Source organism: Oryctolagus cuniculus, chromosome 3, assembly GCF_964237555.1.
Source record: "Oryctolagus cuniculus chromosome 3, mOryCun1.1, whole genome shotgun sequence".
Lineage (NCBI taxonomy): Eukaryota > Metazoa > Chordata > Mammalia > Lagomorpha > Leporidae > Oryctolagus > Oryctolagus cuniculus.
The window spans coordinates 236,550-249,387 of NC_091434.1; the positions used below are offsets into that span (position 1 = coordinate 236,550).

The 12,838-nt window shown below is 55.8% G+C and overlaps 1 protein-coding gene across 2 annotated transcripts in view; it reads left to right on the forward strand.

Moving 5' to 3' along the window:
- Positions 1–12,491, forward strand: part of THAP4 (THAP domain containing 4) — a 43,968-nt gene extending 31,477 nt beyond the window's left edge. For both annotated transcript variants that reach the window (XM_051829385.2, XM_051829386.2), the window contains 3 exons: positions 1,499–1,608; positions 2,157–2,260; positions 12,244–12,491. In XM_051829385.2, the coding sequence (XP_051685345.1) occupies positions 1,499–1,608; positions 2,157–2,260; positions 12,244–12,363 (334 nt within the window). In that variant the 3' untranslated portion in view covers positions 12,364–12,491. The remainder of the gene's footprint in view (positions 1–1,498; positions 1,609–2,156; positions 2,261–12,243) is intronic.
- The last annotated feature ends 347 nt before the right edge of the window (positions 12,492–12,838 follow it).

The window sequence follows — 12,838 nt, forward strand, 5'->3', positions numbered from 1 at the left end:
CAGGTCCCCAGGGCGTCTGTGCCAGGTACCCCAGGGTGTCTGTGCCAGGTCCCCAGGGCATCTGAGCCAGCTACCCCAGGGCGTCTGTGCCAGGTACCCCAGGGCGTCTGTGCCAGGTACCCCAGGGCGTCTGTGCCAGGTACCCTAGGGCGTCTGTGCCAGGTCCCCAGGGCGTCTGTGCCAGGTACCCCAGGGCGTCTGTGCCAGGTCCCCAGGGCGTCTGTGCCAGGTACCCCAGGGCGTCTGTGCCAGGTACCCCAGGGCGTCTGTGTCAGGTACCCCAGGGCGTCTGTGCCAGGTCCCCAGGGCGTCTGTGCCAGGTACCCCAGGGCGTCTGTGCCAGGTCCCCAGGGCATCTGTGCCAGGTACCCCAGGGCGTCTGAGCCAGCTACCCCAGGGCGTCTGTGCCAGGTACCCCAGGGCGTCTGTGCCAGGTACCCCAGGGCGTCTGTGCCAGGTCCCCAGGGCGTCTGTGCTAGGTACCCCAGGGCGTCTGTGCCAGGTACCCCAGGGCGTCTGTGCCAGGTCCCCAGGGCGTCTGTGCCAGGTACCCCAGGGCGTCTGTGCCAGGTCCCCAGGGCATCTGTGCCAGGTACCCCAGGGCGTCTGAGCCAGCTACCCCAGGGCGTCTGTGCCAGGTACCCCAGGGCGTCTGTGCCAGGTACCCCAGGGCGTCTGTGCCAGGTACCCCAGGGCGTCTGTGCTAGGTACCCCAGGGCGTCTGTGCCAGGTACCCCAGGGCGTCTGTGCCAGGTCCCCAGGGCGTCTGTGCCAGGTACCCCAGGGCGTCTGTGCCAGGTACCCCAGGGCGTCTGTGCCAGGTCCCCAGGGCAGCGAGTGCAGCCTTTCTGAACTGGGAGGGAGCTGCAGGGGAGAGAGGGCAAACGTTGTCTGTGACCAGCAGGCAAAGAAGAACAAAGCAGAGTAGAGTAGGAGCTGGGTTTGGAGAGTGTCGTGTGTGTGTTCATGTGCGTTACTACATTATGATATAAAAGGCACGTTTTAGGGTTATGTTAAAGGGGAAATATGTGCTACTGCCCTCTCTGAGAGCCCTAGAGAAAGATTCCCCGGGCTGGTGAGTGATCGGCGAGAGTTTGCAGGTCGTGGGTTTGTATGCTGAGTTCAGGACGCAGGTACCTTTTGTTTCCATCATGAACTTGCAGTAATAAACATGGATATGTTTCTTGGCATATATATGGACCAATTCCCCAAGAACAGGGCTGGGGAGAGGAAGTGGGAGTGGGATTTCTCGGCCAGTGTCCGTTTGCAGAGTGCTTGGACTGAACTGTGTGGCACTGAGCAGAAAGAGTTCCTCACTTCAACCAAGAAATCGTTGAAATTGAGTGAGGCAGCCAAAGCGATGGGAAGGGGTGGGGGCCTGCGGGGCAGGGGTCTGCAAGAGCGGCTCCTGGGTGGAGCAAGGCAGCCCTGCCCCCGCGGCCGCAGCCAGCACACAGCGCGCACGGTGCCCACGTCACTTCCTCGGCATCCTGTCCAGGTTCAACTCCTTCCACCCTGATACGCGCAAACCGATGCACAGGGAGTGTGGTTTCATCCGCCTCAAGCCCGACACCAACAAGGTGGCCTTCGTCAGCGCACAGAACACAGGTACTGCTCTGAGGGCAGGGAGGGGCTGCCTCAGGGGGCCTCCTAGTGTCCCTGCTCATGTCACATGTTGGTGGGGACGGGGGACAGCAGCAGCTTGCTATCCTCCTGGTTCTTCTTCAGGCCAGTTTCGCTGGCCCCTCACAGCTGTGCCCCTGCTGCAGACGTAACACGGGGGAGCACTGGTCTGCTCTGCCCTGTCCTGGAGTCATCCCAGAACGTACTGCTCCCCAGCAGTTTCTTACCAAGAAGTTACTCAGAAACAGTGTGTGTGGCCTCCACCTTGTCCACTTGGCCAAAAGAGTGCACCTTCCTGGGCATTCAGGACCTCCTGGGGGTGGAGCTCCCTGGCCCTTCGTGGGTAGAGTAGGAAGCAGGGTCCAGGGCACTTCTGAAGAGGGTGCCCCTGCCCAAGCTGTCAGAAGAGTTGTCCTCTTGCCGTCCTGAAGCCCTCGTCTGGATGGAGTGACACGGACGGCCATGGCTGCAGAGCTTGGTCTCTGGGGTCCCTGTTGCCTGAGTCACAGTCAGAGCCTCTGCCTCCCTTGCAGGCATCGTGGAGGTGGAGGAGGGCGAGGTGAACGGGCAGGAGCTCTGCATCGCATCCCACTCCATTGCCAGGATCTCCTTCGCCAAGGAGCCCCACGTGGAGCAGGTGAGCCGGGCTTGCCAGCCCTGAGGGTCGTCTCAGCTGTGCGTGTGGCCCACTTGGTCCCCAGTCCCTGGTTTCCTGTCACAAACACTTGTGTGAGTGGGGCCATGAGGACAGAGGTGCATGCCGTTCTGACAGGAGCTGTGGGGTCACCTGCAGCGGCCTTTGGAGTCTGATGGCGTCTCGTCTGTTTCGAATCTGCTGTCTGAGCGATGAGCCCATGGCTCGTGCTTGGGCCACGTCTTGCTGTGTGTGCTCAGTGGGCAGTCTGAGGGTGGGTGTTTTCCTCTCGTCCATCTGCTGTCTGCTCCCTGCGACGTGGGCCCCTCCCCTGTGTGTGGCATCTGCGGTTCCCCAGGGTCTCTGATCCCAGCGTCCACCACGGGTTCCTCCACAGTGAGAAGTGTGGTCTCCATGTCCGCACCTTTAATCTGTCTCGAAGCTGGCTGGTGTCAGTCTCACTTTCCAGAAGGTGGCCCTCATTCCCAACGCCATTTCACGAATTCCGCCTGAGCCCACAGGTTTGGGATGTCACCACATAAACACAGAAGTCTCTCTCTGGTTGTCCACTCCTTCACCAGTAACACAGTCTTCTCATTGTCTCAGGTTTATGTTACATTTTGATTTCTAAAGGAAAGTTTCTCATACTCTTTTCTCCAAATTTTCTTGTTTATTCTTTTTATCTTTTGTTTTATTGTATTTGAAAGAGACAGAGACAGAGAGAGACCTTCTATCTGCTGGTTTACTTCCCAAATGGCCACAAGGGTCCAGGCTGGGCCAGGTCAAAGCCAGAAGCCTGGAATTCCGTCTGGGTCTCCCACAGGGGTGGTGGGGGTCTTCGGCCGCTTTCCCCGGCCATTAGCAGGGAGCTGGATTGAAAGTGGAGCAGCCGGGACTCCAGCTTGCACTCACGTGGGATGCCAGCTCTGCAGATGCACACTTCCTAGGGAGAACGTCTATTTCTTGTAGATTTTCAAAAGATTTTTGGAAGAGGTAGTAGACAGTTTTTTCTGTCTGCCGTTCTGTCAGTTCTGTCACGTGTATTTGCCGGATGCTTGTATGTGCGTGTTTTCTTTTTCTTGAGCACGCTTGGCCAAGGGTTTTATGTGGATTTTGTTTGTTTTCTGGAGAATGGCTTTTGGCTCTTGTTAATTAAACAGTGAGAAAGTGCCCTTCTGCGCAAGGAGGCGGGGCAGGGGTGATGTGGAGGGGCCTGGGGTGCGGCACCAAGCAGGCGTCTGCACTCTGCGGCCGGAGAAGGACCAGGGCCGTGGGAAGCACATCACACAGTGTGGCGCCTGGAGGCCAGGGGCTGTGCGTGGGGGCGACAGGAGGGGGCCCTGCACAGCTGGGGGAATTCCCTGAGGCCCTGGGCCTAGTGCATGGCGTGGAATAAATAGCCTTCCCGTGAGCATGGCACTCCCGCCATGGTACAGTCACGTTGTCTTTGGCGCTGGTTTCCTCCTTGACCTGTCAGTTCCAGAGCTTGTGTCCTACAAGGAGTCTGGAAGAAGTTAATTGAGAATATGCTTTACAAAAATATGGCATGGACTTAAAATTTCTTGTACCAAAATAAAACTTTTTTTAATAAGTAACTTTTTAAAAAAGATTTATTTATTTATTTGAAAGGCAGAGTTACAGAGAGGCAGAGAGAGAGGTCTTCCACCTGCTGGTTCATTCCCCAAATGGCCGCAATGCCTGGAGCTGGGCCGATCTGAAGCCAGAAGCCAGGAGCTTCTTCCAGGTCTCCCGTGAGGGTGCAGGGGCCTGAGGACTTGGGCCATCTTTCACTGCTTTCCCAGGCCATAGCAGAGAGCTGGATAGGAAGTGGGGCAGCTGAGACTCGAACCAACGCCAATATGGGATGCCAGCATGCTGGTGCCACAGGTGGTGGCCTTACCCGCTTTGCTATAGCGCCGGACCCCAAAACTTCTTTTTTTAAAAGATGTATTCATTTATTTGAAAGGCAGAAAGAGAAGTCTTCCATCTGTTGCTTTACTCAGATGGCCACAACAGCCAGGACTGGGCCAGATCAAAGCCAAGAACTTCTTGGTCTCCCACGTGGGAGGCACCCACTTGGGCCATCTTCCACTGCTTTCCCAGGCCAGAGAGCTAAATTAGAAGTGGAGCAGCCAGGACTTGAACCAGCACTCATATGGGATGCTGGCGTCACACTACACCACAATGCCAGCTCCACATTTCCCACACGTCACACACACACACTTCATGTACACACAGTTCAGGAACACACTCCCCTAAAATAAAACTTGTAATTCCATTTCTCCACACTTGTGATGCTTCCTTGCACTACCCACCCTGCCCTCAATGAGACACAGGGTTCCTTTTCCACTGCTCAGACCCTGTCTGTCCTGTGCATTCTTTTTCCTTCTGGAAAAAAAAAAAAATAGGTATTTTATAATTTGAAGGGAGTTTTCCTGTGTCACCTCAAACTTTCCCTTTGGCTGTCCTGGTCACTCTGGAGCTGTGTGTGTGCTGTGTCCACTGGAGCTCTGTGTGTGTGTGTGTGTGTCCACCTGGAGCTTTGTGTGTGTGCTGTGTCTACTGGAGCTCTGTGTGTGTGTGTGTCCACTTGGAGCTGTGTGTGTGCTGTGTCTGCTGGAGCTCTGTGTGTGTGTGTGTGTGTGTGTGTGTCCACCTGGAGCTGTGTGTGTGCTGTGTCCACCTGGAGCTCTGTGTGTGTGTGTGTCCACCTGGAGCTGTGTGTGTGCTGTGTCTACTGGAGCTGTGTGTGTGCTGTGTCCACTGGAGCTCTGTGTGTGTGTGTGTGTGTGTGTGTCCACCTGGAGCTGTGTGTGTGCTGTGTCCACCTGGAGCTCTGTGTGTGTCCGTGTCCACCTGGAGCTCTGTGTGTGCTGTGTCTACTGGAGCTGTGTGTGTGCTGTGTCCACTGGAGCTCTGTGTGTGTGTGTGTCCACCTGGAGCTGTGTGTGTGCTGTGTCCACTGGAGCTCTGTGTGTGTGTGTGTCCACCTGGAACTCTGTGTGTGCTGTGTCCACTGGAGCTCTGTGTGTGTGTGTGTCCACCTGGAGCTGCATGTGTGCTGTGTCCAGTGGAGCTGTGTGTGTGTGTCCACCTGGAGCTGTGTGTGTGCTGTGTCCACTGGAGCTCTGTGTGTGTGTGTGTCCACTGGAGCTCTGTGTGTGTGTGTGTCCACCTGGAGCTGTGTGTGTGCTGTGTCTACTGGAGCTCTGTGTGTGTGTGTGTCCACTGGAGCTGTGTGTGTGTGTGTGTGTGTCCACTGGAGCTCTGTGTGTGTGTGTGTGTCCACTGGAGCTGTGTGTGTGTGTCCACTGGAGCTCTGTGTGTGTGCTGTGTCTACTGGAGCTGTGTGTGTGTGTGTGTGTCCACTGGAGCTCTGTGTGTGTGTGTGTCTGCTGTCTTGTTCCCAGGCAAGTGGCCCGCTGCCTCCACCTGCTCCCTCCCAGACTCGCCCCTCTGCCCCCTTACCCTGCCTTCAGGGTTCCAAGTGGCCCAGCGCCTGTCCCACTGCCAGTACTGCGCCACCTCAACTGCTTTGGCTTAATGGAATTTTTCTTTGCATTTCAAAACCAGTCATCCTGCAGTGCGGTCACGTGTGGTGCTGTCCTGTGGAGTGTATTCACATGTGGTGCGGTCACGTGTGGTGCAGTCACGTGCGGTGCTGTCACATGTGCAGTCACGTGTGGTGCTGTCCTGTGCGGTGCTGTCACATGTGCGGTCACATGTGGTGCTGTCCTGCGGAGTGTATTCACATGTGGTGCGGTCACGTGTGGTGCTGTTACATGTGCAGTCACGTGTGGTGCTGTCCTGTGTGGTGCTGTCACATGTGGTGCGGTCACGTGTGGTGCTGTCCTGTGTGGTGCTGTCACATGTGCAGTCACGTGTGGTGCTGTCCTGTGTGGTGCTGTCACATGTGGTGCGGTCACGTGTGGTGCTGTCCTGTGTGGTGCTGTCACATGCGGTGCAGTCACGCGTGGTGCTGTCCTGTGTGGTGCTATGCGGTGCAGTTCCATGTGGTGCTGTCCCATGCAGTTAGTGTGAACATTTGGGTCAGTGTGCATGGTCTTGGACCACCGCAGTCGAGACAGAACAATCCCATCGCTGCAGGAAGCAGCCCCCCACTGTGGTCCCCAGAGCACGACTGCAGGCTGCGCTCCCACTGCTGTGTCGGCACCCACGCTCTCAGCTCTGCGTCCTCTGAGCTGGTGTGGTTCAGTATGGCTGCACAGAGCCTCTGTAAGGGCTGTGTGCACAGTGACACCTGGGATGGGGGCTGCCCGTGTCGGGGGCCCAGGGTGTGGCTGCAGGCTGTGTCACACGGTGCCCACTGCTGGTGACTGATGCAGTGGCCACCTTGCCACAGCTTGTTTGCGACTTGCATTTCCTGTTTTCTGAGAGGGGTCCAGGCCCTGGCCTGCAGGAGAGCCCTGGGGCGTGTGCTGGGACTGCTGCCACCCAGATTGCCAGGTCAATTCTCACACAGTGCGTGTCTTAGTTCCTTTTGTACTTGGTACTTCTAACCCTGTCTTAAATTTTTCGCCTAACCTGGTCGTCAGAGATTTTTACCTGCATCCTCTTAAGCGTTGGGTAGTTTTCGCTTTGACGCTGAGGTTCGTGGCTATTTTTGTGTGGTGTAAGGTCGGGCTCCAGCTCTGTGTTCTTGTCACTGTGTTCTTCCCAGCACACACCCTCCTCCCAGGGACTGGGAAATAGGGCCGTGAAGGAGGCGTGGCGATTATGGAGTCTCCCCGGGCCCATCTGCCTGCTTCTGCTGCCGTGTCACTTCCTCCATAGCAGGACTGCAGTCCAGGGCGTCGATGGCACCAGCAGAGGCAGAACTGAGACTAGGGGAGTGCAAGCCCCTGTGGGAAAAGCGGCTGTACGTGGGCAACTGCAGAGAGAGGCCCCGAGGCCTGCACAAGCGTGCACAGGGCTGTAGTCACAGGCTGCAGAGAGGCCCCGAGGCCTACAGCTATGCACAGGGCTATAGTCACAGGCTGCAGAGAGAGGCCCCGAGGCCTACAGCTATGCACAGGGCTGTAGTCACAGGCTGCAGAGAGAGAGAGACCCCAAGGCCTGCACAAGTGTGTGCAGGGCTGTAGTCACAGGCTGCAGAGAGAGGCCCCGAGGCCTGCACAAGTGTGTGCAGGGCTATAGTCACGGGCTGCAGAGAGAGGCCCCGAGGCCTGCACAAGCGTGCACAGGGCTGTAGTCGCAGGCTGCAGAGAGAGGCCCCGAGGCCTGCACAAGTGTGTGCAGGGCTGTAGTCGCGGGCTGCAGAGAGAGGCCCTGAGGCCTGCACAAGCGTGCACAGGGCTGTAGTCACGGGCTGCAGAGAGGCCCCGAGGCCTGCACAAGCGTGCACAGGGCTGTAGTCACAGGCTGCAGAGAGAGGCCCCGAGGCCTGCACAAGTGTGCACAGGGCTGTAGTCACGGGCTGCAGAGAGAGGCCCCGAGGCCTGCACAAGCGTGCGCAGGGCTGTAGTCACGGGCTGCAGAGAGAGGCCCCGAGGCCTGTACAAGTGTGTGCAGGGCTGTAGTCACAGGCTGCAGAGAGAGGCCCCGAGGCCTGCACAAGCATGCACAGGGCTATAGTCACGGGCTGCAGAGAGAGAGGCCCCGAGGCCTGCACAAGCGTGCACAGGGCTGTAGTCACTGGCTGCAGAGAGAGGCCCCGAGGCCTGCACAAGCGTGCACAGGGCTGTAGTCACGGGCTGCAGAGAGAGAGGCCCCGAGGCCTGCACAAGCGTGCGCAGGGCTGGAGTCACAGGCTGCAGAGAGAGGCCCCGAGGCCTGTACAAGTGTGTGCAGGGCTGTAGTCACAGGCTGCAGAGAGAGGCCCCGAGGCCTGCACAAGCATGCACAGGGCTGTAGTCACGGGCTGCAGAGAGAGAGGCCCCGAGGCCTGCACAAGCGTGCACAGGGCTGTAGTCACTGGCTGCAGAGAGAGGCCCCGAGGCCTGCACAAGCATGCACAGGGCTGTAGTCACGGGCTGCAGAGAGAGGCCCCGAGGCCTGCACAAGTGTGCGCAGGGCTGTAGTCATGGGCTGTAGAGAGAGAGGCCCCGAGGCCTGCACAAGCGTGTGTAGGGCTGTAGTCACAGGCTGCAGAGAGAGGCCCCGAGGCCTGCACAAGCGTGCGCAGGGCTGTAGTCATGGGCTGTAGAGAGAGAGGCCCCGAGGCCTGCACAAGCGTGTGCAGGGCTGTAGTCACGGGCTGCAGAGAGAGGCCCCGAGGCCTGCACAAGCGTGCGCAGGGCTGTAGTCACGGGCTGCAGAGAGAGGCCCCGAGGCCTGCACAAGCGTGCACAGGGCTGTAGTTGCAGGCTGCAGAGCCACTGGGAAGGGGGATCACGGTCAAACGTTAGATCTTAAGAGCTGGGTGTCAGCCTCAGCCCCTGTCAGGTGGGCTCTCGGACAGCTGAGCGCCCTGAGAGGACTCCCGGCCTGAACGTCCTTGGGGAGATAGCCTTCCTCCGGAGGCGGCAGCTGCTGGCCCAGGTCCTTGCGTAGTGGCTCTGGCACCTTTAAATAGACTTCAAAATCCAGCTTCTCTGGGTTTTTCTCAGCAGCAGGGTTAGTGAGTCACAGAGGAGTCGGCCTGGCCCGAGGCGGAAGTCCTGTCTTGTGGCTGTGCAGCCACTGCACGTTCCAGGGCTTATGATTGGTGCCCCTCAGAGCTGCTCAGTGTTCTTAAAAATGCCTGTGGTAGCAGATGTGTATAGTGTGATGTACACGTGTGGTGTGTGTGTAGTGTGATGTACATGTGTGGGTGTGTGTATAGTATAATGTACACGTGTGTGGGTGTGTGTATAGTGTGATACATGTGTGGGTGTGTGTACAGTGTAATGTACATGTGTGTGGGTGTGTGTGTAGTGTAATATACATGTGGGGGGTTGTATAGTGTGATATACATGTGTAGGGTGTGTGTGTAGTGTGATATACACATGTGTGTGTAGTGTGATATACATGTGGGGAGTTGTATAGTGTGATATACACGTGTGGGTGTGTGTATAGTGTAATGTACATGTGTGTGGGTGTGTATATTGTGTGATGTATGTGTGGGGGGTTATGTATAGTGTGATATACGTGTGTGGGTGTGTGTATAGTGTGATGTATGTGTGGGGGGTTATGTATAGTGTGATATACGTGTGTGGGTGTGTGTATTGTGTGATATACACGTGTGTGGGTGTGTGTATAGTGTGAGATACATGTGGGGGGTTATGTATAGTGTAATATGTGTGTGGATGTGTGCATAGTGTGATCTACATAGTGTGAGATACACGTGGGGGGTTATGTATAGTGTAATATGTGTGTGGGTGTGTGCATAGTGTGATCTACACGTGTGTGGGTGTGTGTATAGTGTGAGATACACATGGGGGGTTATGTATAGTGTAATATGTGTGTGGATGTGTGCATAGTGTGATCTACATAGTGTGAGATACACGTGGGGGGTTATGTATAGTGTAATATGTGTGTGGATGTGTGCATAGTGTGATCTACATAGTGTGAGATACACGTGGGGGGTTATGTATAGTGTAATATGTGTGTGGATGTGTGCATAGTGTGATCTACATAGTGTGAGATACACGTGGGGGGTTATGTATAGTGTAATGTGTGTGATGTGCATAGTGTGATCTACACGTGTGTGGGTGTGTGTATAGTGTGAGATACACGTGGGGGGTTATGTATAGTGTAATATGTGTGGATGTGTGCATAGTGTGATCTACGTAGTGTGAGATACACGTGGGGGGTTATGTATAGTGTAATGTGTGTGATGTGCATAGTGTGATCTACATAGTGTGAGATACACGTGGGGGGTTATGTATAGTGTAATATGTGTGTGGGTGTGTGCATAGTGTGATATGTGTGTAGTATGATGTACGTGTGTGGGTGTGTAGTAAGTGTATGTAGTGTGATACACGTGTAACAATGTAATGTATGTAATATATAACAGTATATGTGTGTATATAATATGTGTGCGTTTACATATATATATATATAGAGAGAGAGAGAGAGAGAGAGAGAGAGTGTGTGTGTGTTTTATCTACTTGAAAGGCAGAGCAACCAGGGTGGTGGGGGCAGGGAGCAGGGGGAATCTTATATTCACTGGTTCATTCCCCAAATGCTTTGAACAGCTGGGGCTAGGCCAGGCCAAAGCCAGGAGCCAGGTCTCCCCTGTGGGTAGCTGGGGCCCAACCATCTGAGCCATCACCCTGCCCGTCAGGATGCATGAATAGGGAGCTGGGTCAGAGCAGAGAAGCCTGTGCGCACAGCCTGGCAGCTTCAGCCACTGTGCCACAGCACATGTACACAGTGTGCACACACACACACATGAACACACGCATGCACACAGTGTATACATACACGCACACACTGCGTGCACACAGCCTGGCAGCTTCAGCCACTGTGCCACAGCACACAGCACATGTACACAGTGTGCACACACATGCACACAGTGTACACATACACGCACACACTGCGTGTGCACAGCAGCGCTGTCCCGTGGAGTGGCAGCTTCAGCCACTGTGCCACAGCACACGTACACAGTGTGCACACACACACACATGAACACACGCATGCACACAGTGTATACATACACGCACACACTGCGTGCACACAGCCTGGCAGCTTCAGCCACTGTGCCACAGCACACAGCACATGTACACAGTGTGCACACACATGCACACAGTGTACACATACACGCACACACTGCGTGTGCACAGCAGCGCTGTCCCGTGGAGTGGCAGCTTCAGCCACTGTGCCACAGCACACGTACACAGTGTGCACACACACACACATGAACACACGCATGCACACAGTGTATACATACACGCACACACTGCGTGCACACAGCCTGGCAGCTTCAGCCACTGTGCCACAGCACACAGCACATGTACACAGTGTGCACACACATGCACACAGTGTACACATACACGCACACACTGCGTGTGCACAGCAGCGCTGTCCCGTGGAGTGGCAGCTTCAGCCACTGTGCCACAGCACACGTACACAGTGTGCACACACACACACATGAACACACGCATGCACACAGTGTATACATACACGCACACACTGCGTGCACACAGCCTGGCAGCTTCAGCCACTGTGCCACAGCACACAGCACATGTACACAGTGTGCACACACATGCACACAGTGCACACGTACATGCACACACAGCGTGCACACATATGCACACAGTGTACACATACACGCACACACTGCGTGTGCACAGCAGCGCTGTCCCGTGGAGTGGCAGCTTCAGCCACTGTGCCACAGCACACGTACACAGTGTGCACACACACACATGAACACACGCATGCACACACAGCATGCACATACCACACGTGCACACATATACATTTCATTTGTTTTAAAGACCGAGAAACAGACACTCCCCAAATGCCAGCAACAGCTGGCGCTGGGTCCAGCTGAAGCCAGGAGCCTAGAACTTAATCTGCACCTCCCACATGGGTGGCAAGGACCCAAGTACTCGAGCCGTCATCTGCCCGTCATCTGCCACCTCTCTTGGTGCACGAGCAGGAAGCTGGAATCGGAGTGCGGCCTCTCTGGGTGTATCTCACACTCTGCCCTTTGCCCAGCACACGTCCCCGGCACACGGGCCTGTGCCCTCAGGCTGTGCACTTGTTGGAAACACTGCTGTCACTCATCCTCGCCAGCAAGGGTCCATCACACTGTGGCGTGGTCTGGGCTGCGGTGTGTGCCTGGGGTGAGTAGAGGGAAGTCTCTGAGAACCGAGTGATTTGTGAAAGCACCGGAGGTGCTCCCCTCTGGGGCAGAGGCCCAGGGGCCAGGACACCTTGATCTGCCCTCCGTGGGGTGGCTCTGCCCACTGCCATCATCCACGGTGAGAAACTGCCCACCCGCAGAGCCATGAAGCAGGCCTGGCACTGGCAGCCACTCAGACATTTGTTGAAACTTGTGAAGATTTTAAAACTAAGGTGGCTTGTTTTGTTCTGTTCAGATTACCCGGAAATTCAGGCTGAATTCTGAAGGCAAACTTGAGCAGACGGTCTCCATGGCAACCACCACACAGCCTATGACTCAGCATCTCCATGTCACCTACAAGAAGGTGACCCCGTGACCTGGAGTGGAGCTCCAGAGCCCTCAGGAGGGGGCTGCTGGCTCCCGAGTGTTGTCCAGATGTCCCTGTGATGGCGTAGAAAACCAAATAAAAGGCCTTTATTTTTATGGCTGAGGATTTGAATATTATCACTTGTGTAGCCTACATTTTTTTATCTGCTGCCTAATTTTTTTCCCCAAATCTTTTCCCAAGAAATTAAGAAGGGCCAATGCTTTCTCTCTGTTCCTGCAGTTTGGCAAGATGTAAAACACACCCATCTGCAGTGGCCTGGTCAACGCTAAGGTGAAGAACAAAGGTGGACCGGCTGGGATGTGGTTATCTTTGTCACTTTCAGAACCAAGTGCATTCCCAAGAGAACTGGTTGAGGCTCAGCACCCTCCCGTGAGGCCTGTGCTACAGCTGTGCCATGATGCCACCGTGGCCTCAGAGTCTTACCAAGCGTGGTCCCCGCCCCCAGCCTTGCTGCTCCCCATAC